This window comes from Camelina sativa, chromosome 8, assembly GCF_000633955.1.
Source record: "Camelina sativa cultivar DH55 chromosome 8, Cs, whole genome shotgun sequence".
Lineage (NCBI taxonomy): Eukaryota > Viridiplantae > Streptophyta > Magnoliopsida > Brassicales > Brassicaceae > Camelina > Camelina sativa.
In genome coordinates, this window is record NC_025692.1 from 20,761,397 (window position 1) to 20,779,845 (window position 18,449).

The window sequence follows — 18,449 nt, forward strand, 5'->3', positions numbered from 1 at the left end:
TCAAATATATTGCATAGCCATTAATAATGTCTAAATAAAATCTACAAATGGTTCAAACTATCCATAGTGTTACTTCATTTTGTCTAAAGCTGCATCATAATTACTTTAAACCTCTCTTTGATGGGCTTACTACTACTATATTTTACATCTAAACAACACTTTAACGTTCACAATTTGCATCACTAATATTAAGGGATATTTACAAATATTTTACTTTTATTAATTGATTGGTTAAATTATTCTTGATGGTTGTTCGTTTAGTTTATGGATTTAAATTGTTAATTTAAGTAAAATGCACTTACTAGTGGCTGTTAAAATTCACTTAGTGGCTGTTTTTAGTTACTAAACTGATAACTCGGAAAAAAAATGATAACTGGGTTAGTTATATAATCTTAGTTACAACTTACAAGCAAATATATAATCTTAGTTAGTTATATAAATATATTTTCCTGAAAAGTATGTATGTAATATATGTGACGTTAATGCATATATTTACAGTATGGCCCTGTTCGTTTCAGTGTGGCGTGACTCTTTACGGCGACTGTTTCTAAAACATTGAGTTTTGATTTTTTTTTTTTTTTAAGTGAGGTTGTGTCGTACAGAGAAGATAAAATAAGAAAAATACAGATCTGATTTTTTTGTCAATAGCAATTTGATTTGGTTTTGCTGATCTGTGAAATGGAAAAAAATGAGCGATTGTTTCAATCAAAGGCTTTAGGTTTTGTCGCTGCTTTAATTGGCGATTCCAAATTTTTAAAATTCTGATCGCTGCGACAGAAAGTAGAAGAGATGAAGAAGAGATAGAGAAAATCTAAAAGTAATTTTATGAAAAACAGTCGTTGTCGCAGCGACTAACCTTCCGAACAGGGCCTATATATTATTATTACAAATTGCAAATAAATTATTTAAACAAAATGTTTTAGTAAAAAAACATGATGATTTAATCTAAACGATGTTTAGTTTTGTTTGACTCGGTTAAACCATAACCAAAGAAATATTGAACCAAAAGAATCAGTTCTGAATTTGGTTTTCGTACGATTGGTTTGGTTTAATGGAATGGGAAGATACAATCTTCAAACGGTCATAAAAGAAAAAAAGGAAACGGTCATAAAAAGTCAATTTTAAATTAGGTTTCTTTTAATGATTGGTTTGCTTTAATTGAACAAAAACACTCTTCTAAAACAATGAAAACGGTCATAACAAAAAGAATTAGCGATTTTTTTTTTTGGTGAATACAAAAAGAATTAGCGATCGTATGCCGGAGAAGATGAAGAACGAATAAGGACGGAGGAATTGTTCAAGGAGGGTTCGTGAGGAGGATCGAAGAAGGAGAAAGCCTCGGTTGTGTTCGCCGGAGATGCTAGATTGGTGGAGGAGCCGAATTCCAAAAAATTCAAACGGTAACAATACTCGTGAGGGTTCTTCTCTAGATCTTCGGAGGCTTTAGTCCCCGTCGTTAAGGTAACTGGGATCTGATTACTTCAATATTGATTAAAGAGATCTCTGGAATTTGTATACTATACTGAGCAATTGAGTTTTAAGGTCAATTCGCGGGAGTGAAATTGCCGTGGGGATAACTTCAACGAAGATGCTATTGGTTCGAATTTGAGTGTTAATGATGATCTTCAGAGGATGAGAGTTACTTTGTTGAAATCTTGAATTCGCTGAATCAAGTAACCAAGGAGATAAGTAACAAACCAACTTTTTTTTTTTTTTTTTTTTTTTCAATTAAAACTTTATATCTCTTGTTTGTCACAAAACTTGATTTTGATTATGATTATTCGTTGTTTTCCCAGTTTTTTTCAGCAGCTGATTGGCCTAATTCGTAGTCGTGACTCGTGAGTATGGACCCTGTCTTGCTTGTGGTGTTAGCCTATTTTTATTGTATTTAGTAATTGATTTGTGGCTTACTTTTTCTCTCTGTCAATTTCAACATATACCTCTTGTGCATCCCCAAGTGTATCTTTGAATACTGCAGGAAGTAAAATATACGGTTAGGCATCTAGTATCAAAGTTTAGTTATATATATATATATGTTCCAAATAATATACTTGGATTGATCTCTAACTGGTTTGTTATGCTCTTTTCATGTGGTGGTGATAATGATGATGAAGCTGTTGACCATGATGGAGGTCTGTTGATACATGAAGGCTCTCTGCTTTTGTTCCATGCTACCGAACAGAAAGATACATATCTCACGCCGTTAAAATGGTATTGTAAAGAATCCCACCTGCATAGTAACCAAATTTTTAGAATATCACCACCTTGGATGGTAAATGTCATGTGATATATTTGGAGGACAAAGCGGCTGGGACATGTCTTCTCTTTGACAGAAGAACTTGTTCACTACATGCAACAGCAGTATTGATGCTGAGACGCCTTATGCGGAAGTTGAGGCTATGAAGATGCGTGCCACTTTCTTTCACCTCAAGCTTATGAAGGACAACCATGTCCATGAAGGTGAAAATTTTCTTTGTTGCTAAACAAAATTCCGTTTCCTACGTTTTTTAGAAATTGACTAATCATCCATTGTTTTCTTGACAGGCTGGTGAACATATATCCAAGCCTTATCTTGATGATCCTTCTGCTGTAAGAAAAGTCGAACCCTTCCATGGAAGTTTCTCAAGATTAGGGATTCCAACGTCATTATATGGTAAAACTGATCAGAGATTACGTGTGTTTGCTCTTTGAAATGCCTTCTATGCCATCCACGATGACATGCTCATTTATTATCTTGTGATGAGAAAACGAGAACTTGTGACGTTTTATATAGGTGATAGAGAAAGTTATGCCTCTTTGAAGTACATATATGAGTAGAAGTAATATACGGTTCAATAGTTAACAAACAGCTTTGTTGTTACAAGTTATCAGGTCCTAAGAGATACAAAGATTGCCGCTCACTGTTCTATTAACAAATTAAAGGTGTATCTTCTTAATTCTATTTCAAATAATGTCATCTCTGTCTCTGTTTGTTGCCACTTACAGATGAGGCTGTATATTTTTGCAGGAGTTATTTTTGTTTATGATCAGATATACACACTCTACAGGATAGAGGTCTATTAGTGCTTGAAAGTTCTCTGCTTTTGTTCCATACTACAAAACTGTAAGACAAGTGTCATGCTGTTAGATGGTTTTATAGAATATCACCTGCATAGTAACAACAATTCACCTCTTTGGTTGGATTTTCTATCATTTCATTTGGATGGTCAATGTCATGGGATATATGCAGAGGACAAAGCGGCAGGAACTTTTTTACTCCAGAAAATAACAGTGTTGATGCTGATACGCCTTATGCAGAGGTCATGAAGATGCGCTATGCCACTTTCTTTCACCTGTCTCAAGAGTTTTCCATTTCAAAACTCCTGAAAGACAAGTCATGAAAGTGAAAAATCGCTGCGTTGCTAATCAAAAATTACTTTCCTACGTTTTGTAGAAGTTTAACCCATCCATTATTTTCTTGACAGGCTATGAACATAACATAGATGAGATAATCACAATTTTTTCTTTCTGTAACTTGTTCAAATTTTTCGATCAGAAAAGTTGACTTTGAGATGAATGATATCTTCCAGGTTGTTTAAGAGTTACTTACTCGCCTCGGTAGCCCTAAACTCCGGTTTTTCAGTGGCAAGAGTACTTCGCAGTTATAGTGACACGACTACCTATCTCAAGAACATGGTAAACACTCGTAAACTCGTAGACCGCTCTATTATTGCAAATCAAAAATTGGGTTTCTACAGTTTTGTAAGTCCATCCTTTATTATCTTGTCAGGTTTGTGAACATTTATTTAAGCTTGATCTTGATGATCCTTCTGCTGTAAGAAAGGTCAAACCTTTCCATGGAAGCTTCCCAAGATAAGGGCTAAGGACTTTCAACTGAAATTTCTGGTAAATCATATCAGGTGCTACAACATTAAATGCTGAGACTGTTCAAGCTTAATGAGGTACACTTTATTTTTCTTTCTTTATGTTATCAAGCTTTTCTATTAGAATATTAAATGCTGAGACTGTTCAACACTTACTTAATTGCCCTGAACTCCCATTTTTCATTGGCAATAATACTTTGCAGTTCTGGAGACATGACTAGTCATCTAAAGACATCAATAGCATAGTAATGCCTCTTATACTTATTTGCAATCCCTCTTCCTTTCCTGTGTTCTCTGTTTTTATGTATCAAGTTTTCGGAAGCTTTTCTTATAAAACCTTTTATCAGATGAAATCTAACTATAGGGAATATGGGATTCTCTTAAAAACACTCCCTGGCTGTAGCGTTACCTGCAAAACTCTTTAAAAATTCACTCTTTAGGTGATTACGTACTACTTCTTCCATTTGAGACCTACGATTCTGTGTGTCTGCTCTTTGAAATGCCTTCTTTTCGGTCCACTTTTTGTGATAGGCTCATTTATCAATTATGATCAGGTGATAAGAGAGCGAGAGGTAGCTTTTTGAATTCGTATGAATGCTCTCAGAACAGGTTTGTGATTATCCTTCTGTCACCATGTTTTTCTTGCCTTGATCATATGCTTAAAACAAAAACTAACATTATTTCCATAGACTTGTTCGACGATTTTTTTCAGTTGATAGGTTTGAAGCCAAGTTGTAAGTGTCTGGTATATAAGTTTTTTTTTCATCACAATAACAACTCTAGTGCTTCTAATTGGCATGTACCTTGAAAAAATGTCTTGTAATAATTAAATCCACTGTGTCTTTGCAATTAATTCTTTATTTGATTATTCTCTGGTTGATTCAGTGAATTCAGAATTGATGTGTTTGCTTGCTTCGATGGGTTAGGATTTGTAAACGCATTTTATATATTAACCAATAATTTGATTCATAAATCTTGTTTATATACATTTGTGTATTCAATGCAACATTTTGAGGTGCTTCTTCTCATTACTGATTTGGTCTACGTTTTCAGGAGAATTTACAAAAGTAGTATACTAAAGAAAAAGCCAGGGTCATTTAGTCATTCCTTATGTTCGTGATATTGAAGTTCTATGGAATGATGCTAGGTAGAAGAATTATAAACCTGTTCATATGCGTCATGTAAGTTACTTACATCTCCCAATGTATATCTTATATTTGTTACTTGACTCTTTAGAGCAATGTTATATGCAGCAGTGTTACCATATTCTGAATTAATGATGTTTCGTTGACATTTCACAAGCAGGAAGAATCTGTTTAGGGTGGTGCTGATACCTTTCACCCGTTTTATGCGTTGCATGATATTGTTCCACTTTCCTGTCAGTTGCTTTGAAGTGTTCTGCTTTTCTTCTGTTGGTGATTCTGAAGTTTGACTCTTTCTTGTTGACTCTGCTAAAGGTAAAATACGGTTATGGCGTTTTAAAAAGGTGATAAAGAAAGTTATGCTTCTTTGAAGTACATATATGAGTAGAAGTAATATACGGTTCAATAGTTAACAAACAGCTTTGTTGTTACAAGTTATCAGGTCCTAAGAGATACAAAGATTGCCGCTCTCTGTTCTACTAACAAATTAAATATCTATCTTCTTAATTCTATTTCAAATAATGTCATCTCTGTCTCTGTTTGTTGCCACTTACAGATGAGGCTGTATAATTTTGCAGGAGTTTTTTTGTTCATGATCAGAGATACACACTCTACATGGTGAAGGTCTATTAGTGCTTAAAAGTTCCCTGCTTTTTTCCGTACTACAAATACAAGTGTCACGCAGTTAGGTAGTCTTAGAGAATATCACCGGCATAGTAACAATTGTGGGGATGTAAGGAGAATTAATACGAAGTAAAGATCAACACTGAGAGGGGGCAAATTTCGCCAAAGGTACTCCAATTTAAACTCTTTTGTTTTCTGCTTTTGGTTCTTGCTGCAAAAAAAAAAACTTCATTTGTCACGGAAAGAGATGGTTTTTGAGAATCTCACTTCCTTGGTTAGTTTTCATTATCCTTTCAGTTGAATGGTAAAAGCAATGTGATTCTTGCATGGTATGAGAATGATTCTTGATGAGGTACAAATAATTTTTCTTTCTTATATGTATATGTTATCAAGCTTTTCTATTTGATTGCCCTGAACTCCCATTTTTCATTGGCAAGAATACTTTGCAGTTCTGGGGACATGTCACATGACTATCTAAAAACCTCAATAACATAGTAAAGTCTCGTATACTATTTGTAATCCCTCTTCTTTTCTTGCGTTCTCTGTTTTTGAGTATCAGTTTATAGAAGCTTTTCTTATAAAATCCTTTATCAGCTGAAATCTAACTTGTATTAGGGAATATGTGATTCTCTAAAAAACTCCATGGCTGTATCGTTACCTGCAAAACTCTTTAAAAAGTCATTATTTAGGTGATTACGTACTATTTCTTCCATTTGAGACCTACAATTCTGTGTGTCTGCTCTGAAATGCCTTCTTGTCGGTCCACTTTTTGTAATAGGCTCATTTATCAACTATGATCAGGTGATAAGAAAGAGAAAGGTTTGTGAATTCTTATGAATGCTCTCAGACCAGGTTTGTGATTATCCTTCTGTCACCATGTTTCACTTGTCTTCATATGCTTAAGAACAAAAACAAACATATTTTCCATAGAGTTGTTCGACGGTTTTTACAGGTTTGATAAATTCAAGCCTCCGATCAAGCCAAGTTGTAAGTGTCATCTTTCATCACAATAGCAACACTAGTGCTTCTAATTGGCATGTACCTCGAAAAAATATCTTGTAATAAAAGCATCCACTGTGTCTTTGCAATCAATTCTGTATTTGATTATTCTCTAGTTGATTCAGTGAATTGATGTGTTTGCCTGCTTCCACAAGGTTAGGATTTGTAAACGCATTTTTATATAGTTACCAGTAATTTATTTTCATAAATCTTTTTTATATACATTTGTGTATTCAATGCAACATTTTGAGGTGCTTCTTCTCATTACTGATATGGTCTACGTTTTCAGGAGAATTTACGAAAGTAGTATACTAAAGAAAAAGCCAGGGATCAGTTAGTCATTCTTTTTGGCCTTGTTACTGAAGTTCTATGGAATGATGCTAGGTAGAAGAAGCATAAACCTGTTCATATGCATCATGTAAGTTACTTATATCTCCCAGTGTATATCCTATTTTTGTCACTTGACTGTTTAGATCAATGGTATATGCAGCAGTGTTACTTTCACAAGCAGAAAGAATGATGTTTAGGGTGGTGCTGATACCTTTCACCCATTTTATGCGTTGCATGATATATTGTTCCACTTTCCTATCAGTTGCTTTGTAGTGTTCTGCTTTTTTTCTGTTGGTGATCTGAAGTTTGACTCTTTCTTGTTGACTCTGCTAAAGGGAAAGTTAATTGAGTTTTCCTCAGGTGAGAAGTACTTGATTACGTATTATTATTTTCGCTGGTCTGAACCAAGATCTGATGAAGATGCAGGCCAAGTTGGACAAGATGAATATTAAAAAGGAAAAGACAGAGGATTAACTGAAGGGGGAGGAACTAGAGACGCTTAAGGTGGAGCTGACCAATCTTAAAAAGATAAAGGAATTCCAACCTAACATGGTAAACTGGTTCAAGATTATTTTGAAAATTAATCATGTGTTACAGAGTTTGTCAATGGTTGTTGTCTTGTTTGAACAAATTACTTGATGGAAGTTTCGGCTTAGATTTTAAACTAGTTTTCCTCATTTCCTTTACGTTTGTCCTTAATATACTGATAAAAGTTTGGTAAAGTAATTGCAGAGGGAGTTGGCCAAACTGGAAAGTGGGTTGAGATTATGCTGATTTGTTTCTTGGTCTATTTTATCCAATTTCAAACTGATAAGATTTTGTTTTTATTTGTTTTACCATTTTAGGTGATAGATGATTGTGTTTGTTTGAAATAATTGACACTACAAGCTCTCTAACTTTTGGAGCATGCTAGAAAATGTAGTCAGCGCATCCACTTTAAAAAGACGTGTTGCACACTTGGATATGTGAAGAAAACATCTGATCATATTATTAGAGAGATATGTAAGGATTAGAGTGTATATAATCAAATGTTTTATATTGTCAATCCGTCTGTGGATTATTTATTTTTCTTTAAAGATATCAAGAAAGTGCTTATATCTGGAATAGAACATAGGGGTACTCATGCTCTTTACTTTATTTTACATTAATTTTTTGTTGATTTGTTTTCTGACACGGGATGAAGATGCATTGTTTAGTCTATCATGATTGAGTAAATCAATTTTCTTAATATGTTTTGTGAAAGTTGAATTTTATCAGTAGATAACCTTATCTTTGGTTTACACTCCTATTCGGATTGTTACTTTGCTATTGACTTAGTTTGTCTCTGTTTTCTGCACTTCTGTTCATGAGGTCTGCATAGATCACTTTTTGTGGACACTGCTCATGTTTCCAGATATTAGTAATTACAAATATTTTTTCCATAGTTATTATCTTATGGGTGAATTACATATGTTTATCTCATGCAGCCATGAATACCAGCTGACTATGGGAGTCTTATGATAGCTTGCTTTTGATGTGGTGGTGAGTGAGATTAAAGATTGTAAAAAATCAAATTTTGATTATGACCACATACTCAGATTAGTAAATAATTGTTAGATGAAGACAATATTTTCTTTTTGTATCCCAGATGTTGGTTTCTAACTGATGAAGTTTATATATTTCCCATGTGTCAGACATTATCTGGTCTTCAGTATAGTGACTCTTAATTGAAAGGATGGCGGAGGTTTGAGTTCTGATCTCCACTTCTTACAGGTAAAGAAAGCTAGTCCAACAAGTAGAGCTTGTACGAGATTGAGGATCTTTGACGAAAAGTTGGAGATGAAAAACAAAATGAAGAAGAGACACCATCAATATAATCAGTAGAGTTAAAGGTCTGTTTATATTCACTTGTTAGTTTTACAGAAAGCATGGATATCCTTTCACTGCCATTTATTAATTTCGACCTTTTCCAAGTTTTGCTAGAACATCAATACTCAAGCTTGAGGTTTCCCAGTAGATGGGAGAACACAAAACCACTAAGCCCTGGAGATAAGTAACCAAGGAGATAAGTAACAAAACAATTTTTTTTTCAATTAAAACTTTCTCTTGTTTGTCACAAAACTTTGTGCTGATTATGATTATTTGTTCTTTTCCCATTTTTTTGTCAGCAGCTGGTTCGTAGTCGTGAGTAAGATCCAAGTGTTTGTGTTTCCATTTGTTTCGGGTACGCTTTTTCTCTTTGTATTACTGGATGGATCTTGTCTTGCTTGTAGTGTTAGCCTATTTTATTGTCTTTAGTAACTGATTTTTGGCTTTCTTTTTCTCTCTGTCAATTTCAACGTATACCTCTTGTGCATCCCCAAGTGTGTCTTTGAATACTGCAGGAAGTAAATATACGGTTAGGCATCTAGTATCAAAGTTTAGTTATATATATGTGCAAATAATATACTTGGATTGATCTCTAGCTGGTTTGTTATGCTCTTTTCATGTGGTGGTGATAATGATGATGAAGTTGTTTACCATGATGGAGGTCTGTTGCTAAATGAAGTCTCTCTGCTTTTGTTCTATGCTACAGAACAGAAAAATACATATCTCACGCCGTTAAAATTTTTAGAATATCACCACCTTGGATGGTAAATGTCATGTGATATATTTGGAGGACAAAGCGGCTGGAACATGTCTTCTCTTTGACAGAAGAACTTGTTCACTACATGCAACAGCAGTATTGTATTGATGCTGAGACGCCTTATGCGGAAGTTGAGGCTATGAAGATGCGTGCCACTTTCTTTCACCTCAAGAGTTATTCACTTCAATGAAGGTGATAATTTTCTCTGTTGCTAATCAAAAATTCCGTTTCCTAAGTTTTGTAGAAATTGACTAACCCATCCATTGTTATCTTGACAGGCTGGTGAACATATAGCCAAACCTTATCTTGATGATCCTTCTGCTTTAAGAAAGGTCGAACCCTTCCATAAAAGTTTCTCAAAAGTAAGGATTCCTGCGTCATTATATGGTAAAACTGATCAGAGATTATGTGTGTTTGCTCTTTGAAATGCCTTCTATGCCGTCTATGAACATGCTCATTTATTATCTTGTGATGAGAAAACGAGAACTTGTGACATTTTATAAAGGTGATAGAGAAAGTTATGCCTCTTTGAAGTACATATATGAGTAGAAGTAATATACGGTTCATTAGTTAACAAACGGCTTTGTTGTTATAAGTTATGTATCAGGTCCTAAGAGATACAAAGATTGCCGCTCACTGTTCTACTAACAAATTAAAGGTGTGTTTTCTTAATTCTTTTCAAATAGTGTCATCTCTGTCTCTGTTTGTTGCCACTTACAGATGAGACTGTATAATTTTGGAGGAGTTAATTTTTGTTCATGATCAGAGATACACACTCTACAGGATGAAGGTCTATTAGTGCTTAAAAGTTCTCTGCTTTTTTCCATACTACAAAACAGTAAGATACATGTGTCACGCAGTTAGGTGGTTTCAGAGAATATCACCTGCATAGTAACAATTGTGGTGATGTATGGAGAATTAAAACGAAGTAAAGATCAACACTGAGAAGGGGCAAATTTCGCTAAAGGTACTCCAGTTTAAACTCTTTTGTTTTCTACTTTTGGTTCTTGCTGCAAAATAAAAACATCATTTGTCACGCAAAAGAGATAGTTTTTGAGAAACTCACCTCCTTGGTTAGTTTTCATTGTCATTTCAGTTGAATGGTAAAAGCAATGTGATTCTTATATGGTATGAGAATGATTCTTGATAAGATACATATAATTTTTCTTTCTTATATATGTTATCAAGCTTTTCTATTTGATTGCCCTGAACTCCAATTTTTCATTGGCAAGAATACACTGCAGTTCTGGAGACATATCACATGACTATCTAAAGACCTCAATAACATAGTAAAGTCTCGTATACTTCTTTTCTTGCGTTCTCTGTTTTTGAGTATCAAGTTTTCGGAAGCTTTTCTGATAAAATCCTTTATCAACTGAAATCTAACTTGTAGCAGGGAATATGAGATTATCTAAAAAAACTCCCTGGCTGTAGCGTTACCTGCCAAACTCTTTAAAAAGTCACTCTTTAGGTGATTACGTACTATTTTTTTCCATTTGAGACCTACGATTTTGTGTGTGATCTGCTCTTTGAAATGCCCTCATTCGGTCTACTTTTTGTGATAGGCTCATTTACCAATTATGATCAGGTGATAAGAGATAGAAAGCTTTGTGAATTCGTATGAATGCTCTCAGACCAGGTTTGTGATTATCCTTTTGTCCCCCATGTTTCACTTGTCTTCATATGCTTAAGAACAAAAACAAACATATTTTCCATAGAGTTGTTTGACGGTTTTTACAGGTTGATAAGTTTGAAGCCAAGCCAAGTTTGATAAATTTGAGCCTCCGATCAAGCCAAGTTGTAAGTGTCTAGTATATATGTAGTTTTCATCACAATAACAACACTAGTGCTTCTAATTGGAACGTACCTTGAAAACATGTCTTGTAATAATTACACCCACTGTGTCTTTGCAATCAATTCTTTATTTGATTATTCTCTGGTTGATTCAGTGAATTGATGTGTTTTTGCCTGCTTCGACAAGGTTAGGATTTGTAAACGCATTTTTATATAGTTACCAATAATTTGATTTCATAAATCTTATTTATATATATTTGTGTATTCAATGCAACATTTTGAGGTGCTTCTTCTCATTACTAATATGGTTTACGTTTTCAGGAGAATTTACAAAATTCGTATACTGAAGAATAGGTAGAAGAAGATAAACCTGTTTATATGCGTCATGTAAGTTACTTACATCTCCCTGTGTATATCCTAAATTTGTTACTTGACTGTTTAGAGCAATGTTATATACAGCACTTTTACCACCATCTTCTGAATTAATGATGTTCCGATGACATTTCACAAGCAGGAAGAATCTGTTTAGGGTGGCGCTGATACCTTTCACCCGTTTTATGCGTTGCATGATATTGTTCCACTTTTCTTCTGTTGGTGATCTGAAGTTTGACTCTTTCTTGTTGACTCTGCAAAAGGTAAAATTAGTTGAGTTTTCCTCAGGTGAGAAGTACTTGCTAATGTACCATTATATTTGCTGGTCTTAATCAAGATCTGATGAAGATGCAGGCCATGTTGGACAAGATCAATATTAAAAAGGAAAAGACATAGGATTAGCTGAAGGGGGAGGAACTAGAGACGCTTACGGTGGAGCTGAACAATCTTAAAAAGATAAAGGAATTTCAATCTAACATGGTAAACTGGTTCAAGATTATTTTGAAAATTAATCATGTGTTACGGAGCTTGTCAATGGTTGTCTCGTTTGAAAAAATTACTTAATGGAAGTTTTGGCTTAGATTTGAAACTAGTTTTCCTCATTTCCTTTACGTTTTTCTTTAATATACTGATAAAAATTTGGTAAAGTACTAGGAGACAGAGTTGGCCAAACTGGAAAGTGAGTTGAGAAGCCTGTTTAGGTGATATCTGCATTACCAATGGAGAAGGACCTCGAGGTTGAAAGGGTAGCTCAATATAATCCGATCACTATGTTAAGATCTTAGGTTGTACCATGAACTCACAGGTTTGAGTTATGATCTATCCTATTTCTTATAGCTAAAGAAAGAGGTATTCAACGTAGCAAACCAACTAGAGAATACTCATACTGAGATAGAGGATCCTCGAAGAATGGTTGGAGAAGAAAAATCAACCAGGAAAGAGACACTACCAACATAAATCAGTAGATTTAAATATTTGTTATCATTCACTTGTACGTTTTGCATAAAGTGTAGATATTCTTTTAGTGTCAGTTATTAATACGTCTTTTTCCAGGTTTTGATGAAACATCAATACCCTAAGCTGAGGGTTTGCAGTATAGGGGACTCTGAGAATACAACACCACTAAGTACTATATCAGCTCACTGCAGTATATCTTCTCTAATTCCTATATTAGAATATGAGATTATGCTGATTGAGTATGGGTTTATGTTATCCATTTTTTTTAATCCAATTTTAGACTAATAAGATTTTGTTTTTATTTGTTTTACCATTTTAGGTTATAGATGATTGTGTTTCACATTTGGATATGTGAAGAAAGCATTTGATCTTCCATACTATTAGAGAGATATGTAAGGATTAGAGTGTACAGAATCAAATGTTTTATATTGTCAATCCGTGTGTGGATTATTTTTTTCTTTAAAGGTACCAAGAAAGTTCTTATAACTGGAATGGAGCATAGGGTAACTCATCCTCTTTATTTTTCTTTACATTAATTTTTTGTTGATTTTTTTTTCTGACACGGGATGAAGATGCATTGTTTAGTCTATCGTGATTGAGTTAAACAATTGTCTTAATATGTTTTGTGAAAGTCGAATTATATCAGTAGATAACCTTATCTTTGGTTTACAATCCTAGTCGGATTGTCACTTTTGTGCTATTGACTTTGTTTGTCTCTGTTTTATGCACTTCTGAGTCTTGTTCAGGTTCATGGGGTCTCAGGTCTGCATGGATCACTTTTTGTGGACATTGCTCAAGTTTCCAGATATTAGTAATTACACCTTTTCCATAGTTATTATCTTATGGGTGAATTACATATGTTTATCTCACGCAGCCATGAATACCAGCTGACATTGGGAGCGTTATGGAAGCATCTTAGTTACACTGGAAAAAGTTGGTGACATGTCTATAAGGTAAAAATAGAATATAAAGCCCGATACTCCGATAGCTTGCTTTTGATGTGGTGGTGAGTGAGATTCTCTGCTGGGATCATAACGTGTCATAGAAGAGATTAAAGATTGTAAAATCAAATTTTGATTATGACCACATAAATGGATACAATCTTTTCTTTTTGTATCCCAGATGTTGGTTTCTTACTGATGAAGTTAATCTATTTCCCATGTGTCAAACATTATCTAGTCTTCAGTATAGTGATTATGATCTCCACTTCTTACAGGTAAAGAAAGAGTTAGTCCAACAAGTAGAGACACCATCAATATAATCAGTTGAGTGAAAGGTCTGTTGTATTCACTCGTTAGTTTTATAAAAAGCGTGGATATCCTTTCACTGCCAATTATTAATTTCGTCTTTTTCCAAGTTTTGCTAGAACATCAATACCCAAGCTGGAGGTTCCCCAGTACATGGGAGAAGACGAAACCAAGAAGTCTTATATCAGCTCATTGCTGTAGTATATCTCCAAGATCAACTGAGTACAATTATGAAGAGAAATGTCTCCCCTGCTTTCAGATTTCAATTTGCATCAAGTAGCATGTTTATGCGGGTCAGGACAGAGAGGTCTTTATGGTACACCGCTCTCCCTCTTTATATTTAAATGTCATTAAGAGTTTGTTATCTTGTGACGAGATGTTCTATTTCTTCAGTGGTTGTATAAGAGATACATACTCTACGGGATGGAGGTCTGTTAATGCTTGAAAGTTCTCTGCTTTTGTTGCATACTACAAAACAGTAAGATACATTTGTCACCCAGTAAGTAAGTTAGGTGGTTTTAGAGAATATCATCTTGATAGTAACAAACAATTCACCTCCTTGGTTTGTTTTTTACTATCATTTCAGTTGGATGGTCAATGCCATGTGATATATGCAGAGGACAAAGCGGCAGGAACCTGTCTTCTTTTCCACATAAGAACTTGTTTACGACATACAACATCAGTGTTGATGTTGTCATGTTGATTCCTGATACGCCTTATGCGGATTTTAAAGTCATGAAGATGCGCGTGCCACGTGACTTGATCTTGATGATCCTTGTACTGTAAGAAAGTTTGAACCCTTCTATGAAAGTTTCCAGCGTCAATATATGGTAAAGCTGATCAGAGATGCGCAGCAACATGAAATGCTGCTCGCATGATTCATGTCGGCTACGAACATAACATAGATGAGATAATAATTGCATTTTTTTTTCTTTCTAACTTGATCAAATATTTTGATTTAAAAAGTTGTCTTTGAGATGACTCATATCTTCCAGGTTGCTTAAGAGTTACTCGCCTCGGTAGCCCGTAGCCCTAATCTCCCATTTTTCAGTAGCAAGAGTACTTCGCAGTTCTGGAGACACACTACCTTATAGATCTCAAAAACCTGGTAAAATATCCATAATCCTTTTTTTTCCTGCGTTTTATTGTTTTGAGTTTCAGGTTTTTTAAAGCGTTTCTTACAAAAAATAGTGGAATAAGAATTTATGGAATTAAATTTCTTCTAAGAAAAAAATAATTTCTACGTGTAGATATATAATTGAAAAGGTCAAATGGTTAAAAAAAAATGGTACAAAATGAATCATTAGTCATTATACATTGTATTTAAAAAATACGAATAAACAGTACAAATTAGTTAAATCATGAAACACTGAATAAACACTACAATTTATAAGTGTTTTAAAAATCATACAAAACTTCAAAACTTCAATACTTCATAACGAGAATTCGAATCATAGTTTGTTTTACGGTTTTAGAGGAGTTTTTTTTTCTTTTTGAAAGATTTTTTTTTATTATTATTATAAACGGATTTTTTTCAGTGTGTCATGTTTCAGCTTATAAATTGTTTAGTAATGCAACTTTTTATGTAATTGTGTTCATGTATTGGACTCTCCTGACAGACCAATTGGTCATAATTTTATTTAGTTTAGTCATATTTGGTTTTATTTTGATTTTGACCATCAATGTCTAATAAAACAAATGTCCATTTAGACATATCCATTTGGAACTAGACAGTCCATTTGACATCCCTAGGTATTAATTGGGGTATGCCAACCTTTGGAGTCTTATTATTCTCTATCTTCTCAAATTTGTCGTCAAATCTTAAAAATCTGTAGTTATCTTACTCACTAAATCATCTGCATGTTGTATGATCTTGTTCTGCTCGTAATTAATTTAATAAACTCGTTGACTCCACTCCACAAAACCCTCGTGTGCTAAAGTCCAAGTAAGTACCCATAGCTTTTGTTCCCGAAAAAATAAAAAATAGTATAAACATCGTAATGATCGATCCAATTCTTGAATTCTGAAACAGGGCTACTTTATTATAAACTCTCCGTAACTATGGTGGATCAAACTCCTGAGAATCTTCAGGTAAGTATCCACAAAACCCAAAACACAGATCAAATCTTTCATCGTTTTATAAGTTTGTTTTATATATGAATTCAAAAAAAAAAACAGGGGAAGTATAAAGCAATGGTTGTTTGTTGTATTCTTGGAATCGGATCTCTCGTTTCTTGGAACAGTATGCTCACTATCGCTGATTACTACTACCAAGTTTTTCCGGTTCGTTTTTGGTTTTGTTTTGGTTAATTCTCAGATTCGAAATTGGTTTTTAAATTTAAGGTATCAATTTTATATATTTTAAGTTAAAAATATATATGTTTTCTGTAGGATTATCATCCTTCAAGGGTACTAACACTTGTATACCAACCAATTGGGTTTGCAACAATCATGACCTTCACATACCATGAATCGAAAATAAGTACTCGAAAACGTATCATGACCGGTTACATCCTATTCACAATATCCACATTCTTGCTCATAGTCGTAAGTTTAATTTAAAAGTCTTATAGTAACATTAATCTTTCTTATGGAATTGAGTTTTTATTATGGACTCAAGAATCTTTAAAAAAAAAAAAAAAAAAAACAGTTGGATTTGACAACAAAAGGACGTGGTGGAGTCGGACCATATATATGTTTATGCGCAGTCGTTGCTTCTTTTGGCTTTGCGGATGCTACCGTTCACGGAGGAATGATCGGTGATTTATCATTGATGTGTCCTGAATTAGTTCAGGTTTATTTATACATTTTAGCATACTCAAAAATCTCGGTTTAGACTGACCGAAGTTTACATGCATGATATACATCTTCTTGCTTTCTTTGTAGTCATTCATGGGGGGTATGGCTGTAGCTGGTGCGCTAACATCAGCGCTAAGGCTAATGGCTAAAGCAGCTTTCGAGAAATCAAACGACGGTCTACGAAAAGGAGCAAGTGAGTTTAAAATTTTGAAAACCGATAGAAACTAACTCCAATCATCAAAGTGTTTAATAAGTTTGTTTGTTTTTATTTCATTCTGAAGTGATATTCTTAGCAATCGCAACAGTCATAGTGTTACTCTGTGTGATGTTATACGCCTATGTGTTCCCAAAATTCCCCATTGTTAAGTATTACCGGAGAAAAGCTGCTTCTGAAGGTTCCAAAACTGTTTCTGCTGATCTTGCTGCTGCTGGTATCCAAAATCCATCAGATTTGGTAACTTCAGAGAATCTTATCTTTCTTAATTTTGTTTCGTTTTTTTTTAAATATTCTTCACTCCTAAGTCCTAAACAGCCTTAATTGGCTTCTTGATTCCATGCAGACTGATGATGATGATTCCAAGAATCAAAGGCTAAGCAACAAAAAGCTGTTGCTTCAAAACATAGATTATGCAGTGAGTCTGTTCCTCACCTACGTATGTACATTATCCATTTTCCCCGGGTTCTTATATGAGAACACTGGAAAACATAGGCTAGGCGATTGGTACGCGCTTGTCCTGGTAGCAATGTACAACTGTTGGGATCTGGTTGGGAGGTACACGCCGCTGGTGAAATGTCTCAAGATTGAGAATAGAAAAGCGATCAACTTCGCAGTTTTATCTCGTTATTTCCTCATTCCGGCGTTCTACTTCACCGCAAAATATGGTGATCAAGGATGGATGATTATGCTTGTTTCTGTTTTGGGATTGACTAATGGACATCTCACTGTTTGCATTATGACTATAGCTCCTAAAGGCTACAAGGTAATCTATATCAACCCTTTTCCTAAGTAGAGATTTTAAGATTTTGATTATTTAAACGCAAATATAAACAAATACAATCTTTGCGATTAGGACAAGTAATCTAACATTATAAACAAATACAATCTTTGCTTTAAGGACAAGTAATCTTAACATTTGTTCTAGTTTTGTAACAAAAACAAAATTTGGGTTTTGATTTTTTTGTGAAGGGTCCGGAGCAGAATGCGTTAGGGAACTTGCTGGCGATGTTTCTGTTAGGAGGGATATTCGCAGGAGTCGCTTTGGATTGGTTATGGATTATTGGTAAGAAGAATGCCTTTTGATTTACAAGGTATAAAGCTGGAATAACTAATGAATAACAAACCTTAATCACGTACCTGCTTAATTAAGGATTTAGTTTTTAACTGAAATATTAACTACTACTATATCATATAAGCTTGTAATAGTAGTTTTTATAGATTATATAACTAAGTAGAAGATGTATAAAAAGGTTTAACTCATGAAAGAGATGATCATAGTAGATACCTTATGACTTTGTAAGTGTTTCCTGAAAATAGAAAAACATAATTGAGCGCAACGCTGGTGTAAATTGCTTTAATACAATCCATTCAATAATAGAATGAAAGAAAGATAAAACGAAATCACATCAACGCTGCACTCAATGATGTTCGTTCAAACCCAGGAAAATAATATATATCTTCTTGCATGCCTTTCCGATCACATTGGAAATGAACAGAAAC

General features: G+C 34.2%; 1 protein-coding gene across 31 annotated transcripts; it reads left to right on the forward strand.

Moving 5' to 3' along the window:
• Window positions 1,188–18,243, forward strand: LOC104707685 (equilibrative nucleotide transporter 3-like). Of its 31 annotated transcripts, XM_019228565.1 has the most exons (46): window positions 1,188–1,461; window positions 1,543–1,689; window positions 1,797–1,842; window positions 1,959–1,993; window positions 2,115–2,460; window positions 2,545–2,922; window positions 3,008–3,675; window positions 3,770–3,941; window positions 4,067–4,108; window positions 4,211–4,303; window positions 4,418–4,472; window positions 4,917–5,044; window positions 5,169–5,320; window positions 5,584–5,797; window positions 5,909–5,981; window positions 6,067–6,481; window positions 6,560–6,616; window positions 6,918–7,510; window positions 8,425–8,479; window positions 8,711–8,829; window positions 8,912–9,161; window positions 9,302–9,335; window positions 9,450–9,755; window positions 9,842–10,530; window positions 10,796–10,852; window positions 10,957–11,034; window positions 11,129–11,202; window positions 11,304–11,363; window positions 11,679–11,744; window positions 11,872–11,992; window positions 12,084–12,209; window positions 12,378–12,475; window positions 12,567–13,639; window positions 13,903–13,962; window positions 14,044–14,249; window positions 14,327–14,411; window positions 14,520–15,041; window positions 15,874–15,878; window positions 15,966–16,024; window positions 16,112–16,216; window positions 16,325–16,480; window positions 16,584–16,727; window positions 16,820–16,925; window positions 17,014–17,186; window positions 17,293–17,712; window positions 17,919–18,243. In XM_019228565.1, the coding sequence occupies exons 39-46, from the start codon at window positions 15,995–15,997 to the stop codon at window positions 18,030–18,032; spliced, it is 1,248 nt and encodes a 415-aa protein (XP_019084110.1). In that variant the 5' UTR covers window positions 1,188–1,461; window positions 1,543–1,689; window positions 1,797–1,842; window positions 1,959–1,993; window positions 2,115–2,460; window positions 2,545–2,922; window positions 3,008–3,675; window positions 3,770–3,941; window positions 4,067–4,108; window positions 4,211–4,303; window positions 4,418–4,472; window positions 4,917–5,044; window positions 5,169–5,320; window positions 5,584–5,797; window positions 5,909–5,981; window positions 6,067–6,481; window positions 6,560–6,616; window positions 6,918–7,510; window positions 8,425–8,479; window positions 8,711–8,829; window positions 8,912–9,161; window positions 9,302–9,335; window positions 9,450–9,755; window positions 9,842–10,530; window positions 10,796–10,852; window positions 10,957–11,034; window positions 11,129–11,202; window positions 11,304–11,363; window positions 11,679–11,744; window positions 11,872–11,992; window positions 12,084–12,209; window positions 12,378–12,475; window positions 12,567–13,639; window positions 13,903–13,962; window positions 14,044–14,249; window positions 14,327–14,411; window positions 14,520–15,041; window positions 15,874–15,878; window positions 15,966–15,994; the 3' UTR covers window positions 18,033–18,243. The 31 variants fall into 31 exon arrangements, with proteins under 31 accessions (XP_019084110.1, XP_019084137.1, XP_019084112.1 ...); XM_019228592.1 differs by lacking the exons at window positions 3,008–3,675; window positions 3,770–3,941; window positions 4,067–4,108; ... (12 more) ...; window positions 9,302–9,335; window positions 9,450–9,755 and having other exon boundaries at window positions 2,545–2,653; window positions 10,171–10,530; XM_019228576.1 differs by lacking the exons at window positions 1,188–1,461; window positions 1,543–1,689; window positions 1,797–1,842; ... (15 more) ...; window positions 8,425–8,479; window positions 8,711–8,829 and having other exon boundaries at window positions 8,909–9,161; window positions 9,842–9,925; window positions 10,160–10,221; window positions 10,330–10,530.

Coding starts and splice junctions, on each gene's coding strand:
- LOC104707685 (XM_019228565.1), top strand. CDS start 15,995: ATGGTGGATCAAACTCCTGAGAATCTTCAG. Junction 16,217..16,324: donor ACTACTACCAAGTTTTTCCG/GTTCGTTTTTGG, acceptor TGTTTTCTGTAG/GATTATCATCCTTCAAGGGT. Junction 16,926..17,013: donor CGGTCTACGAAAAGGAGCAA/GTGAGTTTAAAA, acceptor TTCATTCTGAAG/TGATATTCTTAGCAATCGCA.